This window comes from Bactrocera oleae, chromosome 6, assembly GCF_042242935.1.
Source record: "Bactrocera oleae isolate idBacOlea1 chromosome 6, idBacOlea1, whole genome shotgun sequence".
NCBI lineage: Eukaryota > Metazoa > Arthropoda > Insecta > Diptera > Tephritidae > Bactrocera > Bactrocera oleae.
In genome coordinates this window covers 59710332-59731781 of record NC_091540.1, presented here as the reverse complement: position 1 = coordinate 59731781, position 21450 = coordinate 59710332, and the positions used below count along the sequence as shown (strand labels likewise).

Genomic DNA, 21450 nt, shown 5'->3' with positions numbered 1-21450 from the left:
CGGCTCCATCAATACAAAGCTACTAAGAAAACCTGTACAAATCATCCGAATCGGTGTAAGCGCGGTCAAAACTGAGATGGTTAAGGCACCAAACAAGTTCTCGTATATTTTTCTCAGAATTATATTATTCCTCGGCCGAAAATGATACACATTCGAATAGAGAGAGCATTCTCTCACTCTCTCTCGGCATCTCCTCTTAATACTTAAACTTATTAAGAAGAGCTTTTCAATGAGTGCTTAATGCTTTAACCAACTTAATAATGCCTACAAATATCAAAATATGCCTCATAAAATCAAATTTAATTCTGGCACAATAAGTACGATTGGATTTAGGATCTGTAGGTCTCAATGGGAATATAAATAATCCATACTACCACAAATTTTTGACGGCGCACTCTCCAATAGGCTTACATGCGGTAAGGTTACAAATCTTGACGGACACAAATTGTCAAATCTGTATGGAAGAAGGAGAAGGCGAGGAGAAATCATCTATAAACTTACTTCTCAACTGTCCTGCCTTTGAAAGACTGAGATTGAAATAGACGCTGGACGCTTTCAGTAGCTCAAAGCGATTCGTCGATCTATGAGGGTCTGGTGGTCCACTAGGATTTTTGGGAAGAAGCCAAAGCACCAGCGTTCACAGCTGTCCAAGTGGAATCCTGCGTTATCTTTGGTGCACCTAACTACTCATATAAACAGAACCACACCTAGTGCAAATATATATCAATGTTAGATTACTTGTATTTAGCATATACAAGTATTCACCAACACATATAAAATACATACATGTATTTATTTTTATATACCTACATATATAATTTTCGATGATTCTCATTTCGTTAAATTTCACATCTAATCATTCTCCATAAATTTCTTTCAATCAACAGAGAAACAAAAAGTCAACAGCTCATCGCAATTGAAGGTAACTAAGATGCTGTTAATTGTGTCCTCCGTTTTTGTAATTCTCAACTTGCCCAGCTGTGTGATGCGCATAGAAACGTATTTGGAGGTAAGTACCCACACGCAACAACTTAAAGTTCTACTTAAAAGCTATAGATACACCTTGATATGTAATCACGATGTTGACAACCATGATGCCTGTAGCATATGATGATGTCATGATGATTGTAATGGGTGTTAACCGATTTTTATTACATTAGTACAAATACACATATGTATTCGTGTGTCATGTGAGCTCGTAATATGTTATATGATTCATTCTGATTGTAACGACAGGAACGTTGAACTAATCTAATTAAGGAAAGCAGATAGCAATTCGTACTTCATAAAAACATATACAATAAGATATACCTATGTTAGGTACACATATGTATATAGGTATATACATACAAATATACACGCGTTCACTTTTGTTACCAATGCGATATGCGGAAATTAAGTGAGTGCTTAGATGTTAAGGCTCTATTACTTTATGTACGAAGACAGAAATACCAAAGAGGATACATGTTTGCTTTCAGCGAATTTTGGAAGGAGACATTGAAGTTATTGACATAATGCGTAAAAAGTCATATACCATAAATATTCAATCAATAGTTGGTGTATACTTTCATTAAAGTTTAGTTTAGTTCAAGTTTAATTTAACTAAAGCACACTTAAATTGTTTTAACGATCGGTTAACTTTATAAGTCAAAAAATACGAAATTTTCTACGGTTTTTCATCAATAAACTCAAATTGACTGAAGTGAATATTGTTTATGCTTCTAATAATTTCCGTTTCGGCAATTCCGTTCCGCTAATTTTAATGTCATAGTTGCATCACGCTCTGGCAGAAGAATTGTCTAAAATATTGTTAAAATAATGTAAATAATCTAGTCTGATCGTGATGTAAGCTCTGTTTCGACTGTCCAGGGGATAAAGATTGCACAAAACCCCGTTTGGAACCATTTAAATAATGCTGGATACAAAACTAAGCTTAATGTATGGGTTCCACAGGAGTTTAAGCCAAAAAAAACCTCATGAATCGAATTTTCAATTACGAACCGCTGCTGAATCGCAAAAATATCTATCCATTTTTATAGCGAATGGTTACTGGTGATGTGATGTGAAAGTGTGTCACTTCCGATAACATCCGATTGACCTCCGTTAGTCCCAATCGAATGGCACTGTTCAAGCTAGCTAACTGGTCGTTGGTATCAGTTAAAAATTTTACTTTAAAAGATGTTTAACTGATTTCTTATTAATCAGTTTTGAATAATGATTTACAGTTGTACATTAATGTATTTGCTGATAAGGGTGTGATTGCTTTGCTATTACAGGTTGGTTAAAAAGCTTCTGCGCTCGAATTGAAAAAATATTGTTTTTGGTACGAATTATATTTTTTTAATCAATATAATCTCCATCAACTTCAATACACTTATTCCAATGATTCTCCAATAATTTTATGCCATCCCTATAATGACTTTCCGGGAGTTTTGCAAAATACCCGTTTACGACTGTAATTGCTTCTTCATTAGACGAAAAACGCTTTCCACGCAGGATTTGTTTCAGGTTTCTGAAGAAGTAGTAGTCGCTGGGAGCAAAATCTGGTGAATACGATGAATGCTCAGGCTATTCGCACTTTAATTCGTTAAATTTTTTCATTGTAAAACACCTTTATGAGCAGCTGCATTGTCTTGATGAAAAATTATTTTTTGTACTGCAAACCAGGTTTTTTCTCACGAGTTTTTTCATTTTTGCAATAATATTCAGATTTTTTTCTGCAGATAATAAAGAAACAAAATTTATTTTGCATCTAAAAAAACTGATGCCATAATATTCTTTGCTGATGTGCTTTGTGACTTCACCCGCTTTGGAGCTGAACAACCAGCTTCAGTTCACTGTAAACGTTCTTGTTTCAATGAAGGATCATGGTGGTAGATCCAAGTCTCATCCATAATTATAAAACGATGCAAGAAATCGGTTTTATTCTGCTTAAAACGCTCTGAATTAAGTTGAGAAATTTGTTGTTAAATTTTAGTTGAATTGTTAAGGTGTGCGGCACTAACTTTCCAAACAGTCCTTTGCTATGTAATTCTCCATGTAAAATATTAAGTACTCATTCATCTGAGATGCCTATGGCATTAGCAATTTCACGCTTAATCAAACTTGGATCTTCACTAACAACATTATGAACTAGCTCAATGATTTCTGGTGTAGTCGCGGTTTTTGGTCGTCCTTCGCATGGATCGTCTTCAAGCCTAGTACGAGCACGTTTAAATTCACCAGCCCAAAATTCAACGGTGCGTTTTGAAGGTGAAGACTTCTTATACTCTTCTAGCAATTGTTCACAAATTTTTTAAACCTTTCAAAACAAAGAATGATACACTACATGTCAACTACAAATGACTTGTAAACAAAGAATTAATTGATAGAATGACATTTAACTTTGCATGTGTTCTCACGATAGATGTACCAACTAGAGCAGAAAAAAAATTCGGAGCTAGTAGTGCTATTTGTTAGTGAGACCAACAAACTTTTCAACCAACTTGTATTATTTATATATTGATAACAACTAATATGCTACTAAATTCGCTTAAGAATTAATTTTTAGGGATATATAATACTAGAGCATACAAAAATCGGCACGCGCCATACTAACGCCCTACTTTTTTTAATAAAAAAAATTTTTTTGTTCACATCTTCAAAATCAATATCCTTGATGCTTGCTTTGGTACCGCTACAATATTCTATAATTTAATATTGAATACATTAGCATGAATCATGTACAAATTATAATAAAGCAATTCTATTCATAGAATTTGTCTCATTTAATCACGTAACGAAAACAACTTGAATAAATGCGCATACTTCAATGATTTTACGAATAAGTGAATGTTATTATTAGTGGTCCTATGGTCCTTGCAGTCGTATATATATGTATATATAGAAATATATTATTAGCATGTGTATGCAGATTTCTATGGATTTTTGATTATCCCAACAAACAAAATATCGAATGTTTGAGAATATTAATTATGATTCAATTTGACTAGTGTAGTTCCCAAACTATTCGCTAGCCAATGAAAGCTAGAGTAAAACAACGAGAGATCGATTGGTGATTTTAGAGTCCCCAATGGCCAAACGAAATACATATCCTAAAAGACATTGAAATATTAAACAAGTAAGTTTTAAATCGATGGCGCACCTAGTGTAAATTTTAAAAATACAGATTTTTGTCATTTTTCGATAGCTTATGCTTTTGAAAATAGTATACTAAAATTTTACATCGATAACTCAGATAGTTTTTGGGCTACAGCCGCTCAGTTCAATTAGGTTTCAGTTTAGTATATTTAAACGCGTTTTTTTGGAAACAGCATTTTTCAAGTTTGCTGGAATGATGACTCTAAGACAAATGGTCCGATCATTGTCAAAATTTTCCTGCATGTTCTGAATGCTTCTGCTTACAATGACCTCTCAGTTTTGTTTCGATCCAAAATCGAATTTTGGCAAGCCAGAAACGACCAAAATTTTCGTTTTTAAACGTCGCCATTTTGTCAAAGTTTGATTTGTTTCGACCGTAAGTTATTGTACGGACAATATCTTCTAGTCGAGAAAGATTTCATTAACGGAAAAGGCCGTAATCGCTGCAACAGTGGAGGACCTTGTATTAGTGCCGTGGGAAATCGCGTGAAACTCGACAAATATTTAATTTTTGTCTTCAAAAATTTCCAAAAATCGCCATTTTTTGTGCTAACACACTAGATGTCAATTATTAATTCAAATCATAATCAAATTCTGATTCAACAGCTACATTAGATTTTGATTAAAGATATATTATTCATTGAGAAACTGATTGTGATTCCAATATCGTTTCAAATCTCTACGTTTATCTATGTAGTAGCTAGTTAGCCAATCATGCTCTAATATGTCAATAACTAAATTTTGTGTTTACTGTGATACTAGGTTATATATTTAAAATATTCATAAAAACAAGGCACATTGAAAGTGAGTTTGAGCAAGTCTTTGAAATATAATATCATTATATTATGTATGCTTGTATATATTTATACACAAAAAACATAGGTAGTAGAACTATAACTTTAGATGAACGAAAAATTCTGATGAACATTTGACAAGCTTCTATTTAATACAAATACAAACATTATTGTTCGCATATAATACCACAGCATCTAAAAAAATGTGGTCAGTGAATGCGTGTGGCATAATAAGTACATGTACATGTGCACACACATATTTAGATAAGATCTGATAAGTAAAGTCTACAAACATAAAAGTTTAAAAAGAAACCGCGCAACTAAAAACTTTTACTAAAAGTATGTAAATATTTGGGAATGTCAATGCACCATGCAATATGGCAATCGATAGTTGGCAAACTTCTCTGCTTATTACATATTCATATCTAATGCTTCGACTATGTATAAGGGTATGTAATATATAAATATATAAATAATATATAAAAGAAAAAATTAAATTAAGCACACATACTCATAAAAAATATGGTTCCATATATGCGCAGCAGGGAAAAGAAGAACTACATAGGCATAAGAGTATATGTTTCCAGTTCAGAACTAGAAAATTTTTTCGTGATTTGCAAGGGTTTAGGGAACTGTTTTATGGAACGAGTGATCGGAGTTTTGATTAAGATATCGTTGATACTGCTACAAATTCTCCATGTACACTATTTAAAGTCTAGTAGTTGAGTTAACTAATTATTGGATTTATTTCTCTACTTCAACTGTCAAATTTCAAAAAATTTTATACTAATTCGGAAATATGGAAAATTGACGCCTGCTATATTTTACAGCTGTTTATATTGCTTGTTTGAAATAAGAAAAAAAAGCAAGGCATCTATACGCTACTGGGTATAAGCACACATAAGTAGTCTCTTTGGGATATTTTTTGGTTGCAAAACTATAAAGGTGCATTCTTTTTATTTTAGTGATTACTTTGAAATAATGGAAATAGAAAAGTCGTCGAACAGGAAGCACTTCGTTGAGCGCTGCGAAGCTTTCTGAAACATGCGCACGTTATAAATTTGCGAATATTATTAGTTATGAGAAAAGCTTAGTAACGGACATTTAGTATCTAAAGCAGTTATTTTGATTGTGAAACATTTTTTAAAACTCTGTATGGAAAACCGTTTGAATTAGATAATACAACGTCTGATGTCTGTTGTATGCAGATTCGAAAATGGTCAGTATAGTTTACAAAATCACTCTTAATATTTCTCGGAGGCGATTGTGCTATAACATAGGTATTATATATTTCAAAGAAAAAAATCACTTATTTGCTCCTGCGGACAGCAGCTAAGTGAAAAACTGAAATATTAGAAATATAAAACATATATCATAAACAAAGAATTTTTTCTCATGCAATAAAATAAAAATAGCGGCCGCTTAGAGTGTGGTAAAAGAGGCTCATGTTTCGTGACGATTTTTTTCTTCATATCAAATAGAAACGTTTGAGAGGTTAGGAGTTGAGAAAAAGAAAATATTAAAAAAAAGAAGTTAGAGAAGACAAAAGTGTAAAAAAATGTTCGAAAAAATGCTTAATTTGAACTTGTTTTCACTGCTTTGACATTTCCTTACATTGCTACTTTTAATTTGTAACTAAGATTAAGCGTAAGTACCTGTCGTTGTAATTGCACTCGAAGCATCTTCAGTTTTTATTCAAATGCTAAAAGTTATTTGATAATCACGAGCAATACAACTGCATAGTATACCATCTTTCAGCTATTTCAAGCTTAAATTTGTAATATATATGTATATAATAACTGTAATACCGAAATAAAACGTCTATATACATATGTATTTAATGACATCATAAGGAAGACGACAAGAAATTTAAACAATACCTGAAAAGAGAACAAATAAAACGAAAATCATTAATGTTTTGTAAAAAAACAAAAAACATAGTTTTAATATTAACTTAAGGACTGCATCGAATTAAATTCTTCGTTGCAAAAATGATCAAATCTTTTCAACCAGTAGTCCGATTTATATAAAGTAAAATATTTTATTTATAAAAAATTTATTTTAGATTTGAAAAAACGAAGAAGCACCCAAGAATTATGTTTTATTAATAAAAAGTTATAATTTTTCCAGAATCCTGTTCATTAGTGCTTTTATGTTTAAAATTTTTATATTAAGATATATGGGGACTACGCGTAGTATTAACTCGATTTTATCCATTTTTGGCATCAAGACATATTATTATCAGATGAGCAGACAAGATCGTTTCTGAGTTTCACTAAAACAACTCATATCTTGGTCGATATGTCGATGGTTAAAGGTGATTTTTATAGAAAAAAAGAAATAAATAATAACAAAGTACTTCAAGAACAAAGCCAGAATTTTCGAGAAGTTTAAAAATAGATATTATTTCAACACGATAAAGAGTTTAAGAACACACTACAAATTATAGTCTTACTTTTTCCTCGTGGATTTCAAAAAATTTTAAACTACAAATTACCCTTCACAACTGCTAAAATTTATCAATTTTAAAATTGTGCGTATGAAGTTTTACAAAACCAAAAACAGAAGTATTCCAAAAAATTGGCTCACATATCCTGGAAAAAACCATAATTAATAACTGTTGCCGAAAAGAAACAAAAATTTGAGAGTATAGGTATGTAGATGAGGGCGTTTGACTCATATTACATCAGATAAGAAGATGTTTAATGAAAGAACTTGAGTTATAAAAGCGTACAAATGGTTGGCAGCTATGCAGGAGATTAACATCTTTTAGCAGCAACCAGTCAACTACTGAAGCACTCACTTCAAACATACACATGTACAAAACTGTATGAATGCACAAATTCCTCTTTGAACTTTCTAATTTGCTTACATAAATATGTTGGTAATTACTGTTAATTAGTTTGTTCATTTCATAATTTCACACATGTGAATGCGGAAGGAAGAAGCATAAAGAAAGTGCCACTCACTTGCGTCAGTTGTTGCAAATGGGAATGCCACGCAACTTGTAGCTAAATATATAAATGCTTTTCATTATTTTAACTCGATAACTTTGGTGCTAACAACTAGGCGACGCAGAGAAACAAGCACATTACATGTTGGTCTCAAACCTCTGCCGATTCTTATCGAACAGAAATTTACTTCAGATAAATTTAAGAAGGGGCTACAAGTCTTATGGGCGATAGGGAGTAAGTTGACTTAGACTCAGAGATACTATGATGAAAGGAAATACCAAAAATTGGACTTTTGGTAGATACTTGAAAAAAAATTTTGGTTTGTTTTTTGCTATAAAAAATTTCTGTATCTCTATCTCGCTCTATTTCCGCCTATGTCGCTCACTCTCCCTCTTCTCTAACTATCTTCATCTCTGTTTATCTATCTCCCTCTCTATCTATAATCGTCTCTATTTCCGTTTATCTTTGTCTCTGTCTCTATATCGCTTCTCTTCTCGGCCTCTCTATCTCCCTCTCCTCTACCTTTCTTCCTCTGTACCTTTCTATCTCTTTTTCTTCTATCTATCTTCTTCTTTATCTCCCTTACTCTATATTTTTACGTTTCTTTCTATCTATTTCCCCACTCTCTCATTCTACCTTTGTCTCTGTCTCTCTATCTCCCTGCCTTTCTTTTTTCTCTCTCTATTCACTCCAAATTCATTTATAATTTAACTTACCAATTTTTTTCTTACCTATAAAATCCACAAAAGAACACTCTGAATTTGTTAATAATACTTCGTTTTAGTTATTTAACAATGCGTCTCAAATTCGTTGGAATCAAAAAGCAAAACACAAAGTTAGTTGAAATAAATATTAAAATGCTTTTAGGCGATAGACTAACACTGTTCTGCTTTTGTCGCCTAGTCTAACCTAACAGGCAATGCTGTAAAATAATTGAAGCGCTAATTTATCTTTAATAATATTCAGTGAACATTTTCCTACACTATAATTAAAAGTTTTCGTTATTTTTGTCTATTTTCAGACGCAGACATCCACTAACGAGAAGGCCACAGTAATTTGCCAGTACATTTTTCAACTGCTTTTCGTCACAAATTATGGCATCAATTTTGTCCTATATTGTGTAAGCGGTCAAAATTTTCGGTAGGTAAATAGAATCGCATGGCGTTAATAGGTATATGTTTAAAATTTATGACAGTTATTATACACACACATATATGTACGCATATGACAAAAGATCAAAGGGATGTGGCAGTGATTATGTAAATTATGATATTCCCAGCAGTATAATAAAATGTACGGCGTGTCAGGAATGTCCGTGAAGAAAAACTACATTTTTAGAGATGTGGAATTGCTTAGAGCGATGGCTGTCAAAGTCAACACATATTTTTGACATTTATGTGCGAAATGTTGGACAAAATAGTCATGCCAAAAATTACATACAAAAGTCTTGAAAATTTATTTACAAAAATCGTAAACAAAAATTTTACTGTCAAACATTCATCAGCTTCGAGGTACTTTTCTGGGCTAAATGGTAAATAAGTCGTTTCTTCGTTTTAGACTGCGAACGATTTGAAGTACGAGCAATCTAAAAGATACTCTCCACGCTTCCTTCTATTCTGAAGAGAAAAGTTACTAAAGGTCTATGCCAATAAACTACAAGGTACTGATTCGAACACCACTGTTTTGAGTCAATACGGAAAATAATATTGAGAGTTCATTGCATTCAGAAAAAGTTACTATCGGGCGATGATATGGAGGCGAATTTTTGCTGACCGAATCATATCAAGAAATAGATCTGTGAATTGGTCACCTATTTTGATTCTTTCGCTCCTATTTTGAATTCGCTGATGGCACTAAAAACCATCCCCAGCCGAGATTTATAAGAAGTACATGACAATTTGTGGCAATAATAAGATTTGTATTACAACACGTGAAAATATATTTTTTTGTAAAACCGAGTCAAATATAATCAGATGATCTGCTAATGAGCCAACTACGACTTAGCGGTTGAAAACCAATACTCGGATAAGTGAAGCTGACTATGATAGAAAATGCATTATAAAATTGTAATTGGGCAGAGAAGATGATGAAGTAATAAAACTTAGTGTAATAAAAAGCCAAAATGTTAATCTTTTGCCGGCGATTTATTTGAAGTAAATCAGCTTATAACTACAAAATAGATTTCATTTCCATATTAAGTAAGTGTTTGCATATATTAGAGTGCTCTTTATATAGAGTAAGAAAATTTTTACAAAATATTATCTAAATCTTAAACCATTCGCTAATATTACAAGGTATAGTCGCATTAAAATGTTGCTTAGTTGAGTAAGGTTAGGGTGTGATAAACTTCATATTGACCCTCAAGAACTTTTAAATTTTTTTTTTGATTTTTTGCATTTTGAGCGAAAGTTTACACTACTGATATATAGATTTTGGATACTAAATTTAATTTTTATGCTCTTGCTGTAGAACTCTGAGCTTGGACCACTTCACAACACATCTACATAACCGTCTCCAATTGAGTTCTAACTTTATATAATATATACCACATCTTCTACTGTAGTAATATTAATTTGGATCATATAATTACAAAATAATTTTAAAGAACTGCTCTATAGCAGAAAAAACATTATATTCAATTATTTATGTACCACCCTAATGTATTTCAATTTAAAATTAACATTTCAATTGATAAGCTTTCACCATAATCACACCCCAATGATTAGTAATTGCATTTTAATTACATATTTACATAAATTTTCGAACAGACAACTAAACTTTGCTTTGCTTTTCTTGCTTTCTTTTTTTTCTTTTTTTCTCTTCTCTTCCCTGTGCTACACTTTTATAGCAAAGCAGTAATAAGCATGTATAGAAATATGTTTAAGCGGGCGACAACGCAGCGGGAAGGCACCACACAAGTGACAAGAGGTAGGTAAATGTTGTTGCCTCTAATTAGCGCAAAGAAATGTGACTGTGAAGGTGCAGAAATGTATAACTTCATTTCGGTTTATTGTATTTCATTGAAGCACACGCGTTAACACATATGTACTCACATATACTCATACACATACACATACGAACATAATGTGAAAAAGCTGTAAGCAACAAGTGATAGCTCTATACCCATATGAATGTACTTACATAAGTATATGCATATTAGGATGTCTGTTATTTACCAATTATTTCAAAGAAGAATATTTAAATACACAATTTAATGCTCTACAAAAAAGATTTAATTGGTTTTTTCCTTTAAAAATTATGCGTAGTAGCATGACTTAACTAATGTACTTTATTCATACAGTACACCATGTCGTATAAGCAACACACAATTTATTTATAATTCACTTGTATGAAGGCTCAGTTCATTCGATGTATAACTTTGACTGCGTATAACTTTAAATGGAATGTTTTTATCGGAAAAAATAACGAGACCTTTTTTGTGGAGAACTAAATTTTTATCAGAATACAATTTTTTCAAAGTTGTATATTTACTGGTTTAATGTAGAAAGATTAATAAATGACATGTTATATACCATACATGGGAAATAAATTGGGTTTAAATTGAAAATAAAGAGCTTGTTTATGTTGGATAATTTTTTTAAAGCAAAAACTAAAACTTCAGTGCGGCATTTACACAAAAAAAAAACACAAATTAACTTGGGGAATAGCGGGCACCCTAATGTACATATATGTTGGCAAGTTGAATAGATATTTAAGTGAAATTGCCGGAAGTGAAAATTTCATAATTTTTATAACAGAAATAAATTGACAAATTAAAAGCACACATTCTATTATATGTAAATATCTTAAACTAGTTTTACTGGAACTCTTTTTAAAGAGTATTTACATCGAATTCATTTATTTAAGTTATCAAAAACAGTATCGGAGTCTCTTTATGGTTTCATGTATACATTGCAGATATTTTAATTGTATTTATTGTGCTTCTGGCAGTAAACAGCATTTTTTTATGAAAAGCACACTAAAATCACTTAAAGCTCAAAACGTATATATTCCATTTTTCGTAATTTAATGAGGATTTAACAGAATTCTTTTAATATTTTAAATGTTGAAATAAACCATGCTCAGTCGGATTATATAAATTATGAAAGTGATAAGTAGTTTATATAAGAGTTGAACTGTTTTCAAAAGCTTAAAAATGAAAGCTCGAAATAAAATATAACTTATAGTAATGAATTGTGAAAGATTTTTGATTTTGGCGGGTAGCGGGTGGCAGCCTTGGGAGACTTTTGATGCAGTTTTAAATATCTCTTACCAACTTGTGGTTTATCATTCAGCAACTGAGACACTAGAATTTTGAAACCAAGTCTATATCTATCGCAGAAACCATAATGGACGTTCGAACACTAATAGTGTTCGTAGTCAATTGTGGCAGAGAATGTTAATGAATAGAGAAGGCACATTTGCGCCTGCTGTTCTAAAATGTCAATTACTATGAGGAAACATCGAAAACGCGCTATCAGGGTCCCAAACAAAATGTATATACATACATACATACATATGCACAGCTGTTCTTTGACATGCGCATGAAAAAATAACTGTGATAGGATTGGAACTTAGGAAAAATTATTAATGTTGCAATAAAGAATTCTGCTATACTAGCAGCACCACAGGCAACATCTCTATTTATGAGTTTAATGTGTGTACTCAAACAGCTATCGTCATGTACATCTCTCAAATGAACAATTTGTATGCGAATATTCTCGAAATTGCCTTTACTTCAATCACATGTCCAAATATATTTTCATGTATGTACACATATGTATATATGTATGTCCCTCAATATGCCTTTGGTAAAAAATCAAACATTCATGCAAGTGGCAAAAAAAAGACGTAGACGCACCATCATCGACCAATAATATTAAAGCAAACTCGCGCCATATTTTCTAAATATTTCATATTACAACGAAACAAATTCATGCATAAGGAACGTGCGTCTGCTACAAAGCAAAGTGCGTTCGTTCATAACTCTGCGCCGCGCTATTTGTTCGGTGCGCCTGGTCAACCACATTTTGGATTCATATGGAAGTCAAATGCAAAAAATGAAGTTTAAATAAAATGAATGCAATGGAATTGCAATAGATGGTTTCAGTGAAAATGAACAAACCAGCCAAAATTTCAATTTTACAATTTGTATCATCCATTCCCTCGCATTTGCATGTTGCTTTCTCACGACGCTGCTCAAAATCAGAAATAAAAGAAATTGTCTTTTCAGAAAGGAGAATTGACAACATGGCCTATTAGCGACTTGAAATATTATTTTCATTTACTTTATATTATAAAATTTATATTAAATTGACATTTATACGAAATCCCTCATTACTTCTATTATTTCTAAGCACACTCCATATGGTGATTATGCTCGTTTATTTTATATCATAATTTCATTGATTTTCGGTTTAGCCGATTTTATCTAAATTCAATGGCATGAAAATGCAGTAAAATCGAAAATCGCTGTACTTCAAAAGAGCATAAGTCAATTTTCAATGGCAAAGCACTACAGGAAGGCAAAAGTGACAACATTGTCGCAATATTGGCAATTGAAACAAATATTGTCAACTCCGCGACTATTCCTACAATTCGATGTCAATATGTATATATATGTTTGTCGACAAAGTCGACATTTCTTTTTTTTTTAAGAACACAATGTCCGCGCGAACTCGCCGTTATTTCGTTAGCTTGCCACCATACACAGAGGCGTTTCAACTGAGGACTGATGCATTAATGTTTTTAATTTCGTGATTTAATAATAGTTATGTAAAAATATAAATACCCATGAATTCATAATAATTTAAATGTTTTTCAAATAAATTCGATTAATAAAAAAATATCTGAAATAATAATGTGGCAGTGCACCTCCTTGCTTGCGTTCGTTCAACTTGCTTCGTTCTAGCTGTTCTCGCAAAACACAAAAAGTGAAGAAAAAGTCATTGTTTCTGCGGGGCAAGGAGAAGCAAGCGTCAGTGCACGTGTACTTATGAATGTGTGTGTGATTTTCATATTTATATAAATACGCATCAATAAAGGAATATTCAATAAACCTAAACATACATATATATGAACATATTTTCCTGGAATATTCGATTCATTTCAGTGAGTAAAATATGCTATTGAAGTAACTGAATTGGGATATGTTAAGATTATAATTTATAAATTAAAAAAAAAAATTAAATAAAATTTAAGTTTTATGAATTTTAGGATTCGAACGTAAATGCTCGTATTCGGATTGACCTTAACTCCTTCACGCTTACGACCTGAGCTACCGCAAAAGTGAGAACGCGGCCGCTTAGCCATTGTTTTATTGTTATCCCTTGACTATTACATATTGTTCATGCAACGAACAAAAATGCGTTGAAGAATTTATCTATTAATTACTTATTTTATTTTAAATTCTGAGGCTTTAACCAATAATCCTCTTATATAATTCGAAGGATTACTTTAAATTACAAAAATTATGATTTTTTGGTAATACGAAAAGGTATGCACATAATTCATGTAAGAACATTCTTTGTGTTTATTTATAGCCTTTTCCCCGTTTCGATCATTGGGTGGTATATTTCTAAAGGTTTGAAGTTGTAAGTTGTGCTCGAGATGTTCAAAAATTAAAGGAATGGTAACTATTTGGCTCAAATTTAAAGCTTAGTTTAAATCTCTGAGATCGAAATATATCTTATATTCTATTTATGGTTCGAACAAGCCTTTAGCTTCGCAAGATATGAGCTGTAGCTACCTCTCTTGAAAAGAAATTTATCTTGCCGAATACCTCAGGTTACAAATGTATAGGTTTAGAGCATAGTTTTAAAAATGTTTACACCAATTTCAGAAATATTTCGGAAATACCTTCTGAATTATCCTCGTTAGATAGAGCAGTCTAAAAATGAATTGTACATTTTAAAAAACTCAGCTGAAAACTTTTCTATGAGAGACCACCAACCCATCACAGTTCACACATAAATCGAATAAAATAGAAATGAAATATGAAGGGTGGATACTCCAACGAACACCTTTCGAAACGGGTTTTTTAATTTACAATTTATTTGTTTACAGGGCACTGATATGAAAAATAGATAGATAGAGTAGGAGACGGATTTTCTCAGAGGTATTCTATAAAATCATCATTAAATTAAGTATCCAATGCAAATTGTCATAACATCTTAACTATGGGAGCGAAGTATTTCTTCCTAAATTTGACCGGTAGAGATCAATATTAATTATTAATAATTATATGAGGACTTTACGGCTTAATGTGCTTGTTTAGTAACAAATATTAGACAAAACCATGTATATACATATTTAGTTATGTACAATATATACACACCTACTCAAAATAATAGCTACACTATCAAACTTTTTGTGTGCTGTATGAAATATTTTATGGTGGTAGTTTAATTAATAGATTATGGTACCGCCCTTTCTTACACAATGAAGATTGTGAATCTCCGAGTTAATTCCGAGTTCATGTCAGTTTTGTGTGAATACTCACAAAAAAAGTTTGCTCAATATAATAGTTACACATAAGTGAATTTATTTGTTCGTGAAAACAAAGTTAATTTTATTCAACTTTTCAAGTTTATATTTCTGAAACCATCTTGAAAGCCTTACCAAAGTTTTTTTTCATTAAACCTTAAAATGCTACAGATATTTGAAGTAATTTTTTTTACAAAACTAACCGTGAAGCATGGAGGTGGAAACGTCATAGTTTGTGAATGTTTTTTTTTTTGGCATGGGACCGGATAGCTAACAAAATGACAGCGGCGGAGTAAAAGGGTCTACTTAAAAATGTCAGGCTACCTTATGCTGAAGAAAACTTACCATTGGGTTGGATATGCCAGCAAGTTAACGACTTCAAACTGGTAAGAAATATTTTCAAGACAATAATGTTAACGTGTTGAAGTGGCCAAGCCAATCGCCGGATTTAAATTCAATAGAAAACCTATGGGCAGAACTAAAAAATAAAATTGGCGAATCAAATTTTCTCTTAAAAGGACCAGTTATACTTGTAGGAGCGCAACCAAAAAACTTGGTACCTAACCTATACCTAAAGAAATTCAGACTTTAATTAATAGTATGCCCAAAAGAATATACAAAGTAATCCAGAATAATGGTGTATATACTGGCTATTAACTAAGTAATAATAAATATACAACAAAACATGTTTATCATAATTGGTTTTTTACATAATAATAAATGTCTTATTAAAAGTGTACATATTATTTTGAGCAAGTTGATTTTAGCTATGTAATGATTTTGGATCTACATTTATTTTTTTGGTTTTTGCTTTATTTAAAAATTAATTTCATTTTATTTTGCTTTTTAATATTTGAGAAAAAAAATTACGTTTGCGTTTTTCTTAATATTTAAATAAAGTTTTAGTTGAAAAAGTATTGTGTAACTATTATTTTGAGCAGGTGTGTATATAGTTCAAAGAATCGACACAAGTTAGCGTTCTTAAGCTGGGCTAAAAGCGGTCAAAGCTCACAAACACAAAGCACCTGTGCCTGTCGTTGCCGGAAACTAACGGCACGCAATTTGATTTTCCACGCACGCGGACGTATGTAAATTTGTATACATGCGCTGGGAATTGTACTCGAATTTCGGAAGATAATTACAAAATCGCATTTGAATTTACAAGCAATGCAAACATGGTAAGAAATATGTTTTGCCAACAGCTCCGAAAACGAAACTCGATATGTATATGTATGTGTGCGATTTACGCTGACACAACATATTCACAGCAGTGAAGTGAAGGCACAGTGGAGGAAAACTTTAATATTTGGTTATTTTCCTTCCTTATTGTTTTCAGAACTGTCCAAATATAGACAATTGAAACCTAAATTTTGGTTATGAAAACCGCCACAAAATGCTCTCCATAGCAACAATGATTTATGAAGATGTAAAGCTTTAAAACAGTTTTGTATAATTCCAAAGCTTGCAACTTTAAGATTTTAACGAGTCGAAAAACCTACTATGGTATGTTAACAAAAAGAACCGCAAAATCTCATTAAATTTTATTATGGAATTCAAAGTTGTAAATAAATGAAAGTTATTCTAATGTCCATCCCTTTTCTAAGCATTACATTAATATAATATACCAGAAATTCTCCACATGCACAACAGGGCGTATGAGTGATATCACTTTTAACACAGTTGAACTCACACGTACTGTTGTGCGCAAAAGAGATTAAGTTAGATGTTCAACAAGTTTTTGATATTTAACTTTTCAGCCACGGTGGTAAAGTAGAATTGGTAGACTGCAACGAAATTGTGTTACAAACGTATTTTCATCACGCTTGTTTTGAGTTCAGTAGAGGCTGCGCCGTTTTCAACGATTATTTTAGAGTTGCACGTCAAACAGTTTACAATAAAAAAGTGGTTAAGTTGCCACATGTTTTAAAAAGTTTAGACCAAAAAAAAAGTAAGATAAAGCACATTACACACTGAAATTTTGCTAGTTAAAAATATTTTCTTCTGGTTTAAAAACTGAATTTACATAAAATAAGAACGATATTTGAATGATTAGAACATGCTTATCCCATTAAACTGATTTAAATACGTTTATAATTGAAAAAAATTTTGTAAAGGGTTGCCAGACTCTTGAAATTTTTATGCAATGCAATTAAAAAATTACTTACGAATATATATAGCAATATGGGCATCAAACTCAAACTGGCAAAAATTAATTTTTGTTAGACATATTTTTGCGAAAGGTTGCCACCAGTTTGTAAATAAAAGAATACAAAAAAAATCTCATATATTAAAGAAACACCATAATATGGATATCAAACTCAAGAGGTTGAAAAGGGTTTAAAGTAAAAAAGTTTCTAAATAGTTGCCACCTGTTTACAGTTTCTTGTTTGATAATGAAATAATATAATATTAACTACAAAATAAACAGGTTTAAAAGAGGTTTCTGTAGGAGAAATTTTTTGAAAAGAGTTGCCACTGGTATAAAACAAGATAGCATTTTTTGGCATTGTTGCCACTAGTTTAAGAAGTGAAATTACATATGCAGATCCTATAAGAACCATATTCGAATTATTGCAATAGGGATATCTAATAAAAATGATTTAAATAAGCGTAGAGTTGAAACTTTTTTCGTGAAGGGTTGCCAACTTTTTAACTTTTTAAGATAAACAAAATTTATTGAACAATGTGGGCATTAAACACAAACAGGCAAGAATAATTTCCGTCAGGCATTTTATTTGGCGAGAAGGGTTGCCACCAGCAGTTGTGAGTATTCATGCAACTAAAAACGACTAAAAAACCTCACAAATAAAATAAACAGCACAATACGGGTAACAAATTGTAGAAATTTAAAAGAACTTACAGTTGATAATATTTAATAAAATTATTGTCACCTGTTTCAAATTTTTTGATTTGTATAAAAAAAAATGATAATGATAAAAATTGACTTCAAGTTAAATCGGTTTAGGTGAGGTTAAGGTAGGAAATTTTTTTTTAAATGCTGCAACCTGTTTAAAAATCAGCAACAAAAAACTCATTAGGTTAGAAAGATCCACAATATAGGTAACAAACTGACAAGATTTACAAAGGCTTAAAGTGGAGAATGTTTTCAAAATTATTGGTTCCCACATGTTTAAAATTGATTGTACAATTAAAATGATAATGAAATATTTAATTTTCTAATCAAATTAAGTAGCTTTAAGAATGGTTAAGGCAGGGAAATTTTTGTAAAAAGTTACCACTTATTTAAAAACAGATTAGTTAAATAAAATTGAGAAAATATATACAATATTACAAGATTAGTTTAGCATGATGAGAAATTACTAAATAATTATATACTTTGAAAATGCGCTAGAAGATTTTACTTTTGTTCAACATTCAAAAACAACCTCCAAGCTGATAATTTGCAATATTTAATTTTGTCAACCCAACGAGAATTTCATAGATATTAAAACATAAATGACAAGAAATGTTATCAGAAAGCTTTGAGCTCACACTACAGTTAAGTAAAGATCTTGGATACTTCTCTTGGCAAGCAAGAAACATAAATGAAAATATAATATGTTACCTAAATTTAAAAAGAAAAAATATTATCGACGAATGTGACGAGGGTTTTAAATCTTATTATCAAATAATTAGTTTCATTACTCGAAAATATATTTTTGGTTAGAGTATCGTTTCCAAAAATCAACATCAAATTAAGAGACTTAATCGACCAGGCAAAGCAATCATTCTTAATTATAAAGCGGTGATACTACAACGTTTTTGTGAATGTGTGTGTAGAAGGTTCCGTTCTACCAGTAATTGGTGTTTGTTTTTTTTAAAGTTAATTAAATATTTGTTTTTCATTTTCTACATATTCATGTTAATTTGTGATTTGGTAAATGTATTTAAAGCGTCGGTCTCTTGTCATTCACAAATGGAGCCCTTTACTAAGACCATTTGTGTGTGGGTAAATCACATGGCGCGAGGGCTAGTACCGTGGTTTGAGTTTACGAAGCAGAAACAAAGAAAGCAAATAAAAAACACCCAGAAAAAATGGGATAATTAAATATTTTATGTTTACAAATGTTTCCGTCGTACATAAAACGTAAAGACCATGTTAAACGTGAAATCCTGTATTTTTCGGCAATGAGCCCATTCCTTTGGACACGCCTTTAAAACAGCTAGGCAGTGTTTAGTTTAAGCTATAAAAGTAAACAAAGCCAACGAACAGACAAATTAAATTTACTCAATCACATACGTACATATGTACGTATGGTATATAGACACATATAAATATGGTACACATTACAAAAATTATTACCGTTAGTAAAAACAAGAAAATCTTCAGACAAAACAGAACAAATAATGAAATTTATGTAAATATAAGAGGAACAAAGACGGCAAATTACAACGAAAAAGGTGGTTATATTCTTTCTTTCATACATACATACATACAAGTATATAGCTTTTGCATTATATTCATTGCAACTAAAGCTGAGCAGTTGAAAATATAGATACTAAATTTTGACTTCCACATATTTACATATTTTTATGCATGGCATATGGTAACACTGGTCAAAAATATAGTGGTAAATATAAATTTTTAAACCCTCGCCCTTTTCATTTGATGATGATAAACGATAAAATGAGAATCAACAAATTGAAACAGGTGGCAACTTTGCTCAAAATTAGACAATTAATTGTCGTTAATTTTAAATTCACTAGTTTGATATCTGCATTTTTGGTTTGGTCTTTTTGTTTTTAATAAGCCTTTTCAAACATGTGGCAACCTTTTTTTTCTTTTTATACAAACTTTTTTTAAATTAAATCAGAAATCTTCCTTAAATTTGCTTATTTTGATGTACTTTTCGTCATATTTTATGCATTTTAAAAATTCAATTTAAAATAATAATAATAAACATATAGCAGCCTTCCTCAAAATTATTTGAAATTTAGAACTTTTCAGTATATTGGTTAATTTATCATGTTTTAATTAAAAATTTTGAACACGTGGCAACTTTCGTTAAAAATATTTTCAAAAGGGTGGCAATTTTTAAAAATAAAGTCATTCTTAAATTTGCTTTTATAATATTTTATGTGTTTTAAATTTAAATTTAAATCTTCTCAACTCTCTACAGTTCAAACAGTTCAATACCCATATTGGTATAATACCACATGGAATATTCGTTATTAGTATTAATTTTAATTGCAAATTTAAAACATTTGGCAACCCTCTTACAAAGTTTTTTTTTAAGAGGTAACAAATATGGCATTAGTAATATTAGAAGACACAAACTAAAAATGAATCAAGTCAAATCGGTACGGTTTTCATTATACTGTCGATCTACTGTAAACGTGGAAAACTAACGGTAGGGATTAGTTCAACAATTCAATATGAGCCCGCCATTAGTAATTTATGCCCTTGGCTAGATATAAATTGGGGTCTCTTCCGGTAATATAGACCCAATTATCGTTTAAATGGATATATCTGACTACACATAAGTTCAGCTTTCCGAGAATAATTTAAAAATTCTACAGCTTTTTGTGTTGTTTGTACTTCAAAATAATATAATATAAACATTTATTATAAGATATTTACTGTACGTTTTCGAGCAGCAACGCAATGTTTATTTGACCTTTTGAAGGGTGTTTATTCGATGTCCGCCCAAAGGGTTTTCAACAATTTTTTTGAAGTAGGCAAATATTAATTTTCCACACGGCGATATTACTGCAAGATTTTTGCATTTCGTTGGAAGGAAGGAAACGGCAACTTTGTTGGCACTTCAGATTTATTCTTTATTTTTGTTTTATTTTGCATAGCAAAAGGAACGAAAATCAATCATCATTATAAACGGTATTTAAGGCAGCGGAAATCAGTTGGGGATGTTAAGGGCAAATTTATATGCCACTTGAATGCCGCAACTTAACCTCGTATTAAATTCAGGACTCTCAAGCAAATAACACACAAGCACATGCTTACACGCATATTCTATTCGATCTCTCTTTCTCTTGTCTCTTTTACCTTCTCTCTACGCAATTTTCATTTCTTTCATTTTTTCGCACGGATGAGCCGTGTCTTTGTAAACACTTTAGCA

General features: G+C 31.3%; 2 protein-coding genes across 8 annotated transcripts in view; one reads left to right on the top strand and one right to left on the bottom strand.

The window, feature by feature from the left end:
* Window positions 1-21450, bottom strand: part of fry (Protein furry) — a 113464-nt gene that overhangs the window by 46261 nt on the left and 45753 nt on the right. The gene's annotated exons all lie outside the window — the stretch shown is intronic.
* The window catches only part of CNMaR (CNMamide Receptor), a 45802-nt gene that overhangs the window by 15270 nt on the left and 9082 nt on the right, over window positions 1-21450 (top strand). The window contains exons 4-6 of the mRNA XM_014238284.3: window positions 888-1009; window positions 8910-9028; window positions 10737-10816. Of these exons, the coding sequence (XP_014093759.3) occupies window positions 888-1009; window positions 8910-9028; window positions 10737-10816 (321 nt within the window). The remainder of the gene's footprint in view (window positions 1-887; window positions 1010-8909; window positions 9029-10736; window positions 10817-21450) is intronic.